We start from the raw sequence: 15875 nt of genomic DNA on the forward strand, positions 1-15875 counted from the left end.
TTTATTTTAGTAATAAACATTTCAATTATGACACCAAGGTATTTTTCTAACGCCCCTTTGTTGTAACCTCTCTCTGTCTCAATGATGAAAATAAAATTAAATATTTTCATTTTTTGCATTAAATTTAAAAAAAAAACTAAAATTGAAAAAAATTTAAATTTTTAAAACTATTTAAATATTTTATTGCTCAAGCTAAAATGTAGCTGACGATGTTTTTTTTTAATATTTGACGGTTTTTTTATAAAATAGTCGACGGTTTTTTTTTATAAAATAGTTGACGGTTTTTTATAAAAAAAAATTTTAATCCATTAATACTGTTTTTTTTAGGTGTGTTTTTTATTCTAACTAAATCCTCTTTTTCTGTTCAAGTTTATTCCTATTTGTTTAGCCAAGAAAAATTAATAAAATAACTTACATAATGTCCAACAAAAGTGTTCAAAATAAACTTCTTCTTTTAATGTTGATGCGCTTGCTTAATGAAGTGGGTGCTGTTTTAACAAATGGTAAGTTCATCAAAATAGCAACTTTTTTTTATTACCGTTTTTTTAGTGGTTTAGATAATTTATAAATGATTTATAAATAGATCATAAAAACTAATATTTTTTATCTATTATTTTCATCACATAAAATTAAAATATAAGTTTTGAACTTTAAAAATCAAACAAAAATTTTGTACTTTATCAAGAAATTACACTACAAACATTTTTAAATGTTTCTACAAAAGGCACAAGACTTTAACTATAATAGACAACTTTTTAGGCATAACAATACTTTAGATATAATAAATATAACACTCTATATCAGCTCTTCAAAATGACCTTATCAAGGCATTCGAATGGTCGAAAAACAATCCAAAGCACGATTACTTCATACCCGATTCTAATAATGACAATTTGATAACTTTAAAAAAGTCTATATGTGAAAAAGATCAAGGTATTAACTTCTCGGCCAATCTTAAGTGGAAACAAAACAATTAGCTCTGCGTCTAAAGCAAATCGAGCACTTGATATGATAAAGCGTTTCTTTAGTTATATAGATAAACAGATGTTTAAAGTTATTTATACTATATACTTATATACTTGTCCGTCCAAATTTTGAATACGATATAGCTGTATGGTCTCCATACCTTAAAGGAGATATTTATAGCGGAACAAGTACAGAGACAAGCAACAAACCTAATTTCTTCCCTTAAAAACGTGACGTTTTTAACTCGACGTTTAAAAGGTGACTTTATACAAATTTTTATAATCATTAATAAAATAGATAGTGTAAATCTAACTTTATATGGATACGATTTCTTAGAGCAAATGAATATACAAAAAAGTCAGATTCAGACACAGAAACACAACTTTAGAGACCGAGCTAGCTTTACTAAAAATGCTTCTAGACAAAATTATATCCTTAATCGAGCAGCAACTGCATGGAACGAATTACCGATGGAAGTAATAAGTTCTCATAGCTTAATAATTTAGCGTTCAAAGATTATAACCATATCCAATAGGGTTGGCGGCGAAAAATTGACGGCATTTTTCAAGGTTCCAGTTGTCGCAAATTTTTGAAATGTATCCTTATTAAACATATACACATATAAATGTTTACTTTATTTCTGGAAGTTAACTTTTTCAAACACCAAAAAACGGTGCATTCTCCCCTAGGATGAAAGTATAAAAGATATTAGATTCAAAGCAATTCTGAAGAATTTTAACCAAGTAGTAAGACCAGCACTATTTGTAACACATTAAAAAATGAACAACTGTTCACTTAAACTAAATGTACCCCAAAAATGAAAAAAGTAATGATAAAAAAAAATAGCGATGAGTGGGTTAGACGGAAAGTTGGAATAGCAAGATAAAAATTAAAAATTGAAACAACAAAAAAAGGGCAACTTTTTTTTTCCTATTAAAAAAATTAAAAATTTTAATCCCCTTTAAAGCTTGCTTTGAAACAGATTCACAAAGCAGTAATTTTTATGTGAACTTGGAAAGTCTAAATCTTTTTACAGTTCTACAATAATGAAGAAAGTGGATTGAAAAATGGATTTTTGGATTAGTTGAACACACCTTTAAACAACGCAATTTTCTAAATTTCCTCCCTTCGACTTTATGAATATACAATGAAAGTAATTTTTGTTAGAAATGGTATGTTTTTAAATATTTTTGAATTAAGTGAATAAGTTCTTATTTAAAAGAAGCATGTTTAGATTTATCACTTTGTTGAGAGGAAAGAGATGATTTTGAAAGTTTAAAAGTTTATAAAGTAACTTATGAGAACTTTGATTTTAATGAACTTTTGAGCAAATTTTATACTTTTTTTTTAATGTTTTGTTTTTACTCAAACTACGAACGTAAAAATGTAGGGGTTTTTTTACGTCATAAATAAATATTAACATAAGATGAATCTGACTAATATATAAAAGCCGTAGCAAAAAAGAACATATACTGTCATATCACTAATCGCCGCTTAAATTGTCTTATTGTCATTTTATAAATAGTAATAAAAAAATAATAAAATACATAACAAAAATTTCGAACGCATTTACACGTTACACGTAGTGAAATGTAACGCGTCATGTTATAAATAATATTAAAAGAAAATTATATATATATATATATATATATATATATATATATATATATATATATATATATATATATATATATATATATATATATATATTTAATATTATTAATGTACTAGCTGTCTGAACCCGAAAAACGGGTCTCGTTAGGTTTGTTTCACACCTACCATTTATATACTTTTTTTATATATATATTTAGTCTATTTATTTCAATTAAGGCAGAAATAATTCGTCTTTGCTTTGAGTTAGTGATAATTAATTTATAACTTTAAATTGGCTTTATATCTATAATTAAACTTTAAACGCTTAAAGCTAATAACTTTTTTCCGAATCCCTTACCCTCCCCCTCTTATTGCTTATGCAATTTAATGTATAAACTCTTAGGGGAATTGTACACGAGTATCAGGGCGAAAGAGACGGTTGGAGGACAACAAAACAAACAAAAATATCACAAAACCTAAAAAAAAAAAAATTTCAAACAATTTCAGTCACTAAGAAGATTAAAAACTTAAAGCGAAATAAGACTTTAAAAATTCGACTTTTAAAAAATTTCGATTAGTCAAAATCAATAAACGTTTATTTCTCACCATAATTTAAAAATTATGTGAGCTTAAAAGATCTATTGAATTATATTAAAACAGCTGTAAAAGAAATGCGCATTTGACTCATTAAGTAGAAACCTTAATATCCTCAAATCTCTCCGTCGTAGATAAAAAAGCCCTTATCCTCACAATTTTGTACGCTTATTTTCATGTTTAAAGATATTTTTTGAAAATTAAAAAACCTGTTTATTAGATTTTAGAAAAATTTCAGCAGTAGTGATAAGTGAAACGGGCCATGGTAGGTCGCATTCACACCTATAATTTATATACTGATCTCTTTGTAGTCTATTTATTTCAACAGGTCTTAGTTAATGGTAGAAAAAAATGGTTTGTACTTTTATTTAAAAATCTAATGCTTTGATTATCACTTATCTTAATTCCGTTGATTTTATTAAACTTACTTCAAAAAGAAACAATTTAATTTTTATATTAAACTTACAAAAACTTGTTAAGCACGTCAAAGCGTAGAAATCAAACAGAAAACTCACGATGCTTGACAGGTTTTATTGAACACGCGAGCACCTGGTGCTTTTAAAATGAAAGTTAATTGGTTGGCTAAAATAAGACAATCCAATTTTATTATTTCGGCACATACGTTTTTTATTACATAAAATGTTTTATGAATACAATTTCATTATGGTCCCAAATATATGCATCCTAACTTGCCTATTAATTATGAGCAATTATTAGGATTTTTTATTTTAATATAATAATATTATTAAGTGTATTAATTTTAAAAAAGATTTATTTATATCTTTGTTAGATATGTGTTGTTATTCATTTTATTTTTTGATCCTAAGACTTTTGTTTTGTGTTTTGAAGTTTAATTTAAAAAAAATTAAAAAAATTAAAATAAAATTCTATTTTATGTTTAACCAAATTTAACCCTGAAACGTCTTGCTATTTTTTGATAACAGATGTTTTAATTTCTTGCTATTACTTGATAATAAATAGTTAAATTCAAGTAATATTAGAAGTATAACAATTATAATAAGTATAACAAATATAATAAAGTTAAACCATAAAATCAACAAAGAATCAAAAAAAAAAAAATTTTTTTAATCTTATTTACTTCCAACAAAGATTGTGAGGAAGTTTAATAATGTAGTTAAGAAACAATTATTGTAATTGAGAAACAATTAATGTAGTTAATGAACAATAAAAGTAGTTAAGAAACAATCCAGGACAAGGATAGAACCTTGAAACCCTGGAAACTATTAGAAATGAAAAAGAGCGTTAGCCTTTGAGTATGGCTTTAATAAAGCGGTTAGAAAGAAATGATAACTGGAGTGTAAGTGAAATGAAGATTAAAAAGTTATTCAAAGAGTGTTTAGGTTTAAAGGATATAAAAATGGACGAGCGTACCGGACTGGATTTAGGGATAAAAACAAACCTAGGACAATAATTTTAAAACTTTTGGAATATAAAGACAAAGTTGAAATCTTGAAAAATCTGTTATGCTAAAGGGTAAAAGTATATATATTAATAATATATATTAATAATAATTATTAATATATTAATATATATTAATAATTATTAATATTAGTCCTTCTTAATATATAATAATATATATTATTAAGGACTTTTGTGCTGAAACAAATAAAATAAGAAAAAATTTAAGAAAAGAAATGAAAGTTGCCTGACAATCTGGTAAATTTGCTTTCATCATATATGATAATTTGGTCATTAGCGATTGGAAAGCAAAAGAGAACAATTATCCTTGAGACGTTAAAACTATTCATGGAGATAACTAAGAATTTTAATGTCATTTTAAGTTTGAATGTTTTACTGTTTAAAACAATTTTTTTATCTATTTCCTAGTTTCCTTATTTTTTGTTTTTATTCTTAATAATTATCTAATTTATCATGGATGCTTTAAACAACAAAGGTTTTAAAAAAAGGATGTTAGATCCCTTTCATATTAACTTTTTAAATAGTTTTTCTGATGAGAATCTAAATATTTTTCATGAAACTCAAATGAATTTACTGAATTCACCGTATATTGTTCGTTATGATTTCAAAATAACAAATGGTTTTAACTCAATTTCTATATTGCACATTAATATACGAAGCATGCAGCATAATTTGATAAGCCTAAGGAATTTTTAAATATCTTAAAAAATATATTTGATGTCATAGCTATTTCAGAAACTTGACATGACCCAGAAACTTTAATTGAATCTAATTAAAATTTTATCTTGCCAAATTACTTTATAGTTAGTCAAACACGAGGAAGAGGTAAAAAAAGGCAGAGGTCTTTGTTTTTACATTCGAGAAAAACTTACTTATAAAATTAAAAAGCAAATGTGCCTGATCAAAAATGATTATGAGTGTTTAACAATAAAAATCATTAAAAAAAAAAGAAGCTAAAAACATTGTTATTGTATGCGTATACTGTCCTCCGAGTGGTACCGTCAAACCTTTTGAAGATATTATAAGAAATATAATAGTTGATAATAATAATAATAATAAAAAATTATGCATTATCGAGGATATAAATTTAAATTCACTAACTTATGAAAAAAATATAAACACAAAATTGTTATTTGATATAGTTTTTATATATAATATGTACCCACTTATTAATAAACCAACTAGGATAACTAAAAGTTCAGCAACTGCAATTGACAACATCCTTTTAAACCACTTTTTAGAAACGTCATTTGAAACATTTATATTTAAAACAGACATAAGTGACCACTTTTCTATCTACATTTTAATTGATAACCTTGAAATAAATTTGACTACTTGTCCAAAAACAATTAATTTAAAAAAACGCAATCTATCAACGTTAAACAAATATAAAAACTATAAATATTTTTCTCAAAACTTACTCAAAAATTAAAAAAAAGGCAATTTTACAATAAAAAATTAATGAATGTAAATTTGATTTAAAAAAAATATGGAGTCTAATTAATAACCAAATGGGTCGTAATAAAGTCGTTCATTACTTCCTTTTAATATTACTATTAATAATAATAATATTTACTACCTAACACAAATCTCAAAAGAATTTAACAATTACTTCACTAAAGTTAATCTAAATTTAGCTTTATACTCTGAGAAAAAAAAATTATTATGGTGCAACAAACAAAGTATTTTCTTGGATAAAAAGCCACCTTACTGACCAAAATTCTGTGTGGAGTACCACAAGGTTCAATTCTCGGCCCTCTCCTTTTTTTTAGTATATATGAACGACTTCTGTAATGTATTTGTAAATATAAATTCAATTATGTAGGCTGATGACACTAAATTGTTTATGTCCAATAGTGATATTAATCACCTATATGGTGAAATAAATATTGTGCTGCTAAAAGTAAATAAATGGTTCAGAGCTAATAAACTCTCAATAAACGTAGACAAAACTCAATAAACATTATTTTATAAAAAAACGCAAAAAGAAAACCTGCCGCTTAAATTACCATTTCTTTCTATAAATAGTAAACAAATTAAAAAACAAGAATGTTTAAAGTACCTAGGAGTCTAAGTAGATGAAAACTTATCTTGGCTTTACCACATAAAATACATTGAATCAAAAATTAAAAAAAACTATTGGTATAATGTATAGAATTAGTCCTTTAATTAATACTTAAAGTCTTAAATTAATATACTTCAGCCTAATTTGTAGCTATATAAATTATGGTAACATTGCGAGGGCAAGCACAACCCTCTAAACTTAAAAGGATATTTAGTGAACAAAAACATGTTTGCAGAATTATATACGGAAATTATATACGGGAGTTTATTGTTTTTTTAATATACACTATCGTTTTTTAAGCTAATTTTTTTATCTATTCAATAGAATTTATTCCTCTTATTGTCTTTTTTTCTTTACTATTTTTAATTTTTTTATACGGAGTTTTGTCATTTTAAAGATTTTAACGAAGTTTTTCTTTTAATTCTATTTTTATTATAATAAATTTTTTTTGCCACTTGTTAAAGCTCACATGAAAAGATTGTGGTGACTCTAGTCATTCATATCTTCTTTAAGTCCCTGTCTGTTTATATGAATATATATTTTCTTTTTTTTATGGAATAATTTTTTTATATTATTGTATGAACAGCAAAATATATGAAATAAAAAAAAATTGATAATTTTAAAAACTTTTCCGTGGACACTATATGAAGCAAACTTTTGGAAAAGACTAGCATACCAGACTTTATCGAAAACTTTAAAAATGTCAAGAGTAATAGCCTTTTCCTCACCGCCTTCATCTTAAGCACGATAAAAAATTTCAATCATAGCAGTTAGCAACTTCTTTTCTCTTTTTTTTTTGTAGTTATTTTAGCTATTTTGCAGTGATTTCCCAAAAGTCTTTACGGTCTTATCACAGAACACTGCAGGAGAGCATTTAACAAGAAGTTTACGTCTCCTATTGTACCAATATCGCTTGTTGGGCTAGAGCAGGCGTCGAATCTTGGACCTCACGGCTGTTTATTTCAGCAGGAAGAAAGAGAGCAAGAAGAAAAAAAACGTATTCATTGTCAGGTAGTAAGTTGTTGATCAAAGACTCAAAGACCTTGCTATTAGTAGAGAGAAGACTGATTTAAAAATAGTTGGAGGGGTCAGAAAATTTTTCAGATTTTTAAAAATCAGAACCACATATACTATTTTCCAAAAGTCAGGAAAACGAGATTCAGTCAAGCACTTATTAAACAGTTTAGAGAGAAATGAGAGTTAAGGAGAACACTTTTTTAAGACAATGACAGGAATGTTATCTGAGCCATAAACCTTAGAATAGTTTAAATGAGAAATGACTTTGGCAACGGAAGCCGGATTGATTTTGATATCTAACAATGGTTTAACTTGTTCAACTGGAATGGCAGGAAGAGTATTGTCATTGAATTTAAGAGTCGAGTTCACAAAAAAGTTAGAAAAAGAGATCAGCCCAAAGAAAATCACGCAGAAATAAAGAAAATCACGAAAAAAATTCCATTCAGAGTCCGAGAAGAAATTCGAGTATAAAAGTTTATAGAGATTATTGCATGGTTGGAACCACTTAAAAGAGAAAAAGGACAAAAGGAGAAACTAAACACAAGCTAAAGTCAGAGATAAGAAACAAATCAAGGAGAAAAGGAAAGTGGTCAGGGTTGTCTGGAAAACAAGTTACAAAGTTTATTATCTGAGTAAGTGATTACAAAAATACAGAAGTTGCGTTATAGTATATTATTAGTATAGACTAGCTAATCTGACCCGTAAAAATATGGGTCTTTGTAAGTCTATTCTTCGCTGATCTTTTCTATACTATTTTCTTATATATATACTAGCTTTACAGACCCATAAAATACGGGTCTTTACAAACCTATTATTTCTATACTTATCTATTCCACACCAATCATTTTTATACCTATTATTTGTTTATTTCAATATTTTACGTATAATAACTCATTTTAAAAAATTGCTTTAACAGCATAAATATTAACTTGCGCACCTTTTCAGCATACCTAGAGCTTATAAGAGATTTATAATAAGGTTTTTTTTTCCTCCTAAACGGACAGCTCAGTAGTTTAGTGTCGCCAGTGTCGTTTTCTGGGATTAAAGACATTCCTAATAAATTTTGAATATTTTTCTATCTTGTTGTACTTATAGCAATATTTATAGCAAAATTTTTATTATAGTATATATTTATAAAAGAAAATATAAAAAAAAAAATAGTATAGGAAAAACGTTTTCTAATGGTTCAAATAAAGTTGAAAAGTTTTCTCATTTTTCTAAATTTATTATACACGATTGTTCCATATACTGCTTGCAAACTCAACATATGCTAAAGACGTTAATATTTATAGACGTTTGTACGCAACGATACACAAATAGCAGAACTAAGAAGACCACTAAAAATTATAAACTATAAAACGCTAAGGGATCGTCGATAAATTACGCAACGCTAAATTTATTTTAAAAAAGGAGATCTTTTGTTCTTTTAAGTAGCAATTTTCACTTAACTTAATGAGCTGTTTCGATTTTTTATTTAACGTACAACGCTACAAGTTCATTAGTGAAATTTAACGTTGCGTAGTTTATGGTCAATCCCTTATTGAAAAGTTTAGATTAGGGATCAGTCATAAAGTATGTAAAGCGAAGCAAAACTGGAGTGTAATATTTTGATGTTTATCTAAATTCTGTCGCTGTTGCGCACATGGTTTAGAATGTTTATTGGGGGCGTGGTAAAATAGCTGTAGAACTCTAAATTTCCTTATTATAACAATATTAATTAATTTTAACATTTAATTATTTTTCAAAATAATTAATTTAATAAAATGGTTTAATTTAAGTACAAAATTAGAATTTTCAATTATGTTCCTATTAAAATATACTTTTTAAACCCCCTTACTGTTTTGAAAAAAAAGAAAAGTTGCCTAGTGGCAAGTTTAAACCAGCTTGCTTTATTTTTAATTTTTGTAATTTAAAATGCATAACAAAACAAGTTTATAGTTCTATAGATTTTATATTCTATATAGGGGAGAGTGGGATAGTGACGAACGCGGAGTAACTCCAAAAATGGTCAAAAAAGCATGATAGAAAAAGATAGTTGAAAATTTATTTTTGCCTGCTGAGAGGGAGTCACATACTCAGTTCCAGACGTGCAGTACTGTAGCGAAGCTGCGCTCGTTTTTTTCAATAAAATGATTCTAACTTTTTCTGATAATTTTATGCAATTTTTTGTTTGATAAACATTCCTGTCCTAGCAACTATAGATATAAAACAACTCCTTTTGTTATTGTTGTTGCATAGTAACCTTTTGTTATTGTTGTTGCATAGTAACCTTTTGTTATTGTTGTTGCATAGTAATCAAGGAGTTTTTAACTCGTATTATATTTTGGCTATGTCAATAAAATCTCAATAGATTAATCGTATTTCATTTGTTAGTGTCCGCGAGGAAACAACGAACGATTTCAGTGGGGTAGTTTCAAACGTCTAAAGTGTCAATGATAACACTCGGGCGTCAGGCGGCCAGAACTTTAATATTTCTTACTTTTGTCATAAATAATTTTAACAGATAAATTGTTAGATAAGTAATTTCTTTAAATAGAGTAAAAGCTAGAGAATGTTTAAAAAAAAAAGCGTTCCACTATTATTACTAGTTCGCCAAAGAGAAATATTTTTGAGAAATATTTCGAAAAGTAAGAAGAAAGGAATATAAAATACTACTGGTTAAAGTAGAAAAAGAAAAAAGAACTTTAATCTATTAGAGGCTGATCATGTACCATTATGTAAAGAAAAAAAGAGAGTTAGTGGTGATACAGAACGTTTTTGTTTATTTTGCGAAGATAAGAATAAGAATCCACCAACGGATCATGTGTCATAAATGTCAGTCCTGGTTGCACAAAAGTACACGATTGGTGAAAGGAAATCCCCAGGTTTTGTCTGTGATTTTTGTTTGTAATAATTCTCAAAAATTTTAATTAATAAAAAATTAAATATTAATTTTAAAAGAATGTTGTTGTATTAAGTTGCGATGAAAAGTTTCACGATCTTCCATTGGAAGACTAGACGATGTGTTACAATTGTAAGGCCTGGTGGAGATTAGCAGAACCTGAGGTTTTGTCTGCAATTTCTGGACTTTTTTATTATAATCAGCATTTTATTCGTTATTACACAACAGTGTTTGCAATTACCCCAAGGTAATTCCGAACACCGATGGTTTTATTTTTGCCCTAAATTTTTTTTTCATAGTAAGATATATAAAAATTGCTTTTGGGGATTAGTGGCTGAGTGGTTAGACTAAATGATAAACTATATAAATGATCACTTTTGTATAACTGGTGTATTTCATTTGCATTCCCGCTAGTGTTTGTTAATTCCACGCTCTCCTCTTTAAACATGTTGAATACTTATTTTTCTTGCACAAACTCAACTTAAATGTAAAAAAACTTGAAATGTAAAACTAAAATAACATATAGTTGCGTAAGTATCTCAATCATGATACATACGCAACAAATTTCCCCCCATTTTTAATGTTTTTAGAATTCTTAGCTTTTTAAAAAGTCATTCCGTTTGTTAAAGTGTATATTATCGTTACAAATGTTCGTTAATAACCTTTATAAAACTTCACTTGTACTTTGTATTTTCAAAACTTTAAAATAATTAAAAAAAAAGACTTGAACCGGTTGCCGTGGTTCGAACCACGGCTCTACTACTACTACTACTACTACTACTACTACTACTACTACTACTACTACTACTACTACTACTACTACTACTACTACTACTACTACTACTACTACTACTACTACTACTACTACTACTACTACTACTACTATTGTTTAACAACATTATATAAATACTAGAAATGTTTTTTTTCAGAAAATTTTGATTGTCATCTTTTAAAAAAAAAAGCGTATTGTGGAGAAAATGTTATATATAAGCAAAATTTATACAAACACGTGCTTTTTTGAGATGCATAAGACGCAACTACTCGCGTTGGTTAAAATTGAAAGAAAAATACTCCATGGAGTATTTGTATGTGGCTTTAAACTGCAAAATAAATATTCCATGGAATATTTGTTCTGCAATTTTGAGCAGTTATCTCTTAAAGACACGTTCTATGTAAATTTTGCTAACTTGTAACTCTTTGCTAACATGTAACTCTTTGCTAACAAGTAACTCTTTGCTAACAATTAACTCTTTGCTAACATGTAACTCTTTGCTAACATGTAATTCTTTGCTAACATGTAACTCTTTGCTAACATGTAACTCTTTCTGCGCTATTAATAAAGCTTAAGAGTTTTATTAATAGCTTATTAATAATTGTTAATATGATATTAGTGCCAGCAGGAGTATTGGTGTTAGAGCAAAGCCATTCAGTGTGATGAGCATAAAAGTCAAAGCCAACAATATTGGCAGAGGAGTGAAGAGAAAGGGCATGGTCATTTTGATCATAAGTTACATCTAAAATAGTGCTGTCTTGAGAAAAATTTAATATTTAGCGCCTCAAAATCTAACGCGCACTACCCAACCGTAAAAAAAACTTCTCAATTCCTCAGCTTGAAAAGTTGCTTCGTTTTCTGTCAAAATTTTAGATGGCTCTCCTCGCTCACAAAAGATCAGGCAGAGTATTTGAGTACTGGTAACACTTCCGTATGAAATCGAAAGTTGTCGCCACAGTGCGTATCTTGATGGTCCGCAATCAATTAGAGTGAGAAGTTTTTCTGTGCTAAAATGCGTGATATCCATAACTACTCTTTCCCGATTTGCTAGATTCATTGACTGACATGGTTCGTAACTTTTAAGTACTGCTCGAACGTCATTTTTAGCTGCTGTTGGAATTACTTTACGAACAAATTTAAACGTTCGAGTCACTCAAAAGTGCCCGGTTCTCTTGTGTATACTAGAAATAGATTCAGCCTTTGCAACTACTACTCCAACGGAACTATTCAAATGCTCAGCCTCTGTCAATTTATTCAACCATCTGCTTTTAACTCTCGTCAATGCATCAGCTAAATTATCATTTGAAGCAACAAGTTTTACATTAACATTAAGACCATATTCTTCGATAATTTGTTGCAGAACGTTTAGTCTTCTTTAAATCAACATTAAGGAAATTTGCCCTATGAAGCAAAAATTCCCTTAATGCCTGTTAATCATATTTTTGTCGTATTTAATTAACCATTTACAACTGATCCAATTACTAGTTTGTTTTCATATTCCGCTCTTGCATATTTTAGTATGACGATTGAACAACTTTGTTAAATAATTGGTCGGGGCCTTCTCCATCTCTCCATTTCCATTTAACTTTCCATTGAACACCATTAAATATTCCTTCATGATTCTGTTTTTTAATTTCAATGTTATTGACTTTATCTTTGTTTGAGACTGCCATTCCACACGAGCTGATACCAAACTTTGCATTCCAGATGGGGAAATAAAAACTCCTTCTAGCAATTTAATGGAATTCACTCCAAGCATCATATTAACACTAAATGGTTGAAAATTTATAAAAGTAACTTCGTCTCGTACTTGGATACCATCAAACTCAATTGTGATATTAGCTGATCCATTACATTGATGAATATTACCGCCAAAAGTTACTATTTTCGGAGTATTCTGGGGTTTATTTCGATTTTTTGACAACCGTTTTTTATTTTATTTTTGCCATCCCATATCAACTATAACTGTCGCTAATATACCATTAACAATTGGATGAGTAATAGGCAATTCGCTGATTCCACCATTGCTCAGGAGCGAGGTAGCGCACACTCCTCACTCCTGCACCCATTTCCCTGCGTCTTTAAGTATTTTACAGCCACATGTGCTTCAACCCCACATTTATAACATCGAAACACATTATTCGGAGCCAGGTTCTTTGTACGGGAACAGTTTCTAGCAATATGATTTAACCCTTTACAGTTGTAACACAGCTACGGAACTTTTGTAACTTGATTTCGAAACACAGCACCAACAGCATTATTTACGCTAACACGGTTCAAAGCAGCTCTTGCTTTGGGTAATATAACATCAACTGGATCCATAACGACTTAAAATCTTAATGATATATCCTCGGGAAATCCAACAACAAATGCCAATCGAACAGAGTCTTCTGACAATTTAATGAGATAAACCAATCGTTTCAAGTTGGTTAAAAACACATCAACTTTCTCTCCAACATTTAATTTTTGTTTTGAAAATGTCGTATATGCATCTACAGAGAATGCTGCTAACAAAACACGTTCGAGCTCTTCTTCGTCTTACTTATTTTAGGCGTTTAAAGCATCATATACTAAATAAGCAGCTTTTCTTAAAAGGATTGGAAAGAGCAACTCCAGTTTTACATTTTGTATTTTTGCGATTACTTATGTTCGCTGTGTCCAATCGGCAGCGTCCGAAGTTCCGTAATACGTTTCAGACATATTCAATAATTTAACACTTGAATCTATGCCCGGTTAGAGATTTTTGTAATTTTCTCGCTTCAAACGAATCTTCTTTGGAAAGAAAAGAATTTTTGTTTGGAGCGAGAAAATTACAAAAACCGCTTAATACATAGTTACAATTAAAATAATTAATTTTTATAATACATAGCAACTTAAATTTCATTTCATTACACTTTCCAATTGTTATACTTTTGAAAAACAAACGCTAAATTTTTGTTTTATATCAAGTAAATGCTGTTATGTTAAATTTATAATTTGAATGAAAAAAACGTAACGGTGTTTGCCGTTATGATTTTTTTAATTCAAGCTTTGCATTGAACTTAACGGTAATTACCCGTTATAAAACACGAAATCAAGAGTTAGGTTACATTATGACAACGTCAAATTTGAAAATTTGAGATAATGGGTTATTACCCGTTATGTTTATTAAATCTATTAAAAAAATTAAATTTAAAAGTTAAAAAAGGAAATTTTATTAATTTCTTAATACTCAGGTGAAGAAAAATTTTTCATCAGAGAATTTATGGTTGCCTGGATACGACTTTTGACGCTAATTTTCAAATCTGCAATAAGACTTTTTGTATTTTATTATACGGCTTTTTGTTTATTTGTTAATGTGATGGTTGGATAAAAATACCGTCATAATCTTTCATCAAGTCTTTGTATATATATCAGTTTAACTGGATTTTCTTGTTAATTTTTAGTTTAAACCTTATGTAAAGTTTTATACTAATATAATATAAGAAACACAAGCTAAAACACATATCCCATTTTTGTAATAATAATTCTAGTGTAATAATAACTCTCGTATAACTTATGATAAAATCATAATATCATTTATATATATTTATAATATCGTGATAATATAATCATAATATCTTGATAATATAATCATAATATCATGATAATATATTCATAATATCATGAAAATATATTCATAATATCATGAAAATATATTCATAATATCATGAAAATATATTCACAATACCATGATAATATACTCATAATATCATGATAATTTATTCATAATATCATTATAGTATATTCATAATATCATGATTATATAAGTTTTTATAATAAAAGCATATATGAACTTTAAAATTTTATATGCTTACTTAAAAGTATCTAGAAGTATAGAAATGTCAAGCCATTCATCTCTATTTTCCATTCTGTGCATTTAAAATTAACATACAACAATATGGATATATTACTTAAAGCAGTTAAATGCGACAGTCATCAACGGCACATCTGCGGAGATCTTAAAGTTATAGTTATGTTAATGGATATGCAACAAGATTTACAAAATATTGATTTATTTGCCTGTGGGACAGTCGTGCCACAACGAAACACTACAGCAAACGTGAATGGACTAGTGCCCATTACATTCAGATATATATTTTAAATTTGTAGACTTTAGTAGGTCTACAAATGTCATTAGTAGGTCTTCCACCATGTCCCTTTAGTTAGTCCGCAAACCATCTCTCCACATTAAACTTGGTTTAATAAAGAGTGTGTATATATATATATATATATATATATATATATATATATATATATATATATATATATATATATATATATATATATATATATATATGTATATATATATATATATATATATATATATATATATTTGGTGGTATTTAAGGTGCTACAAGAGCTCTTTCACAAATATAAACGCACACTCCACTTCCCCTATTAATCCGTCTGTCTTGCCTGTGCAAGGAAAAACTTGTCTCACATATCATTACATGTTATGTTTGCTTAATTTCAATACCAATTAAAAATTCATCAAATTTGTTGTTTACTGACGTTGCATTAGTATA

The 15875-nt window shown here is 28.0% G+C and overlaps 1 protein-coding gene across 3 annotated transcripts in view; it reads left to right on the forward strand.

The window, feature by feature from the left end:
* The first annotated feature begins 373 nt into the window (after nt 1–373).
* LOC100214107 (polycystin-1-like protein 2) overlaps nt 374–15875 on the forward strand; it is a 194904-nt gene continuing 179402 nt past the window's right edge. For all 3 annotated transcript variants that reach the window (XM_065815297.1, XM_065815299.1, XM_065815298.1), the window contains exon 1: nt 374–503. In XM_065815297.1, the coding sequence (XP_065671369.1) occupies nt 419–503 (85 nt within the window). In that variant the 5' untranslated portion in view covers nt 374–418. The remainder of the gene's footprint in view (nt 504–15875) is intronic.

The sequence above is a fragment of the Hydra vulgaris genome, chromosome 13 (assembly GCF_038396675.1).
Source record: "Hydra vulgaris chromosome 13, alternate assembly HydraT2T_AEP".
Lineage (NCBI taxonomy): Eukaryota > Metazoa > Cnidaria > Hydrozoa > Anthoathecata > Hydridae > Hydra > Hydra vulgaris.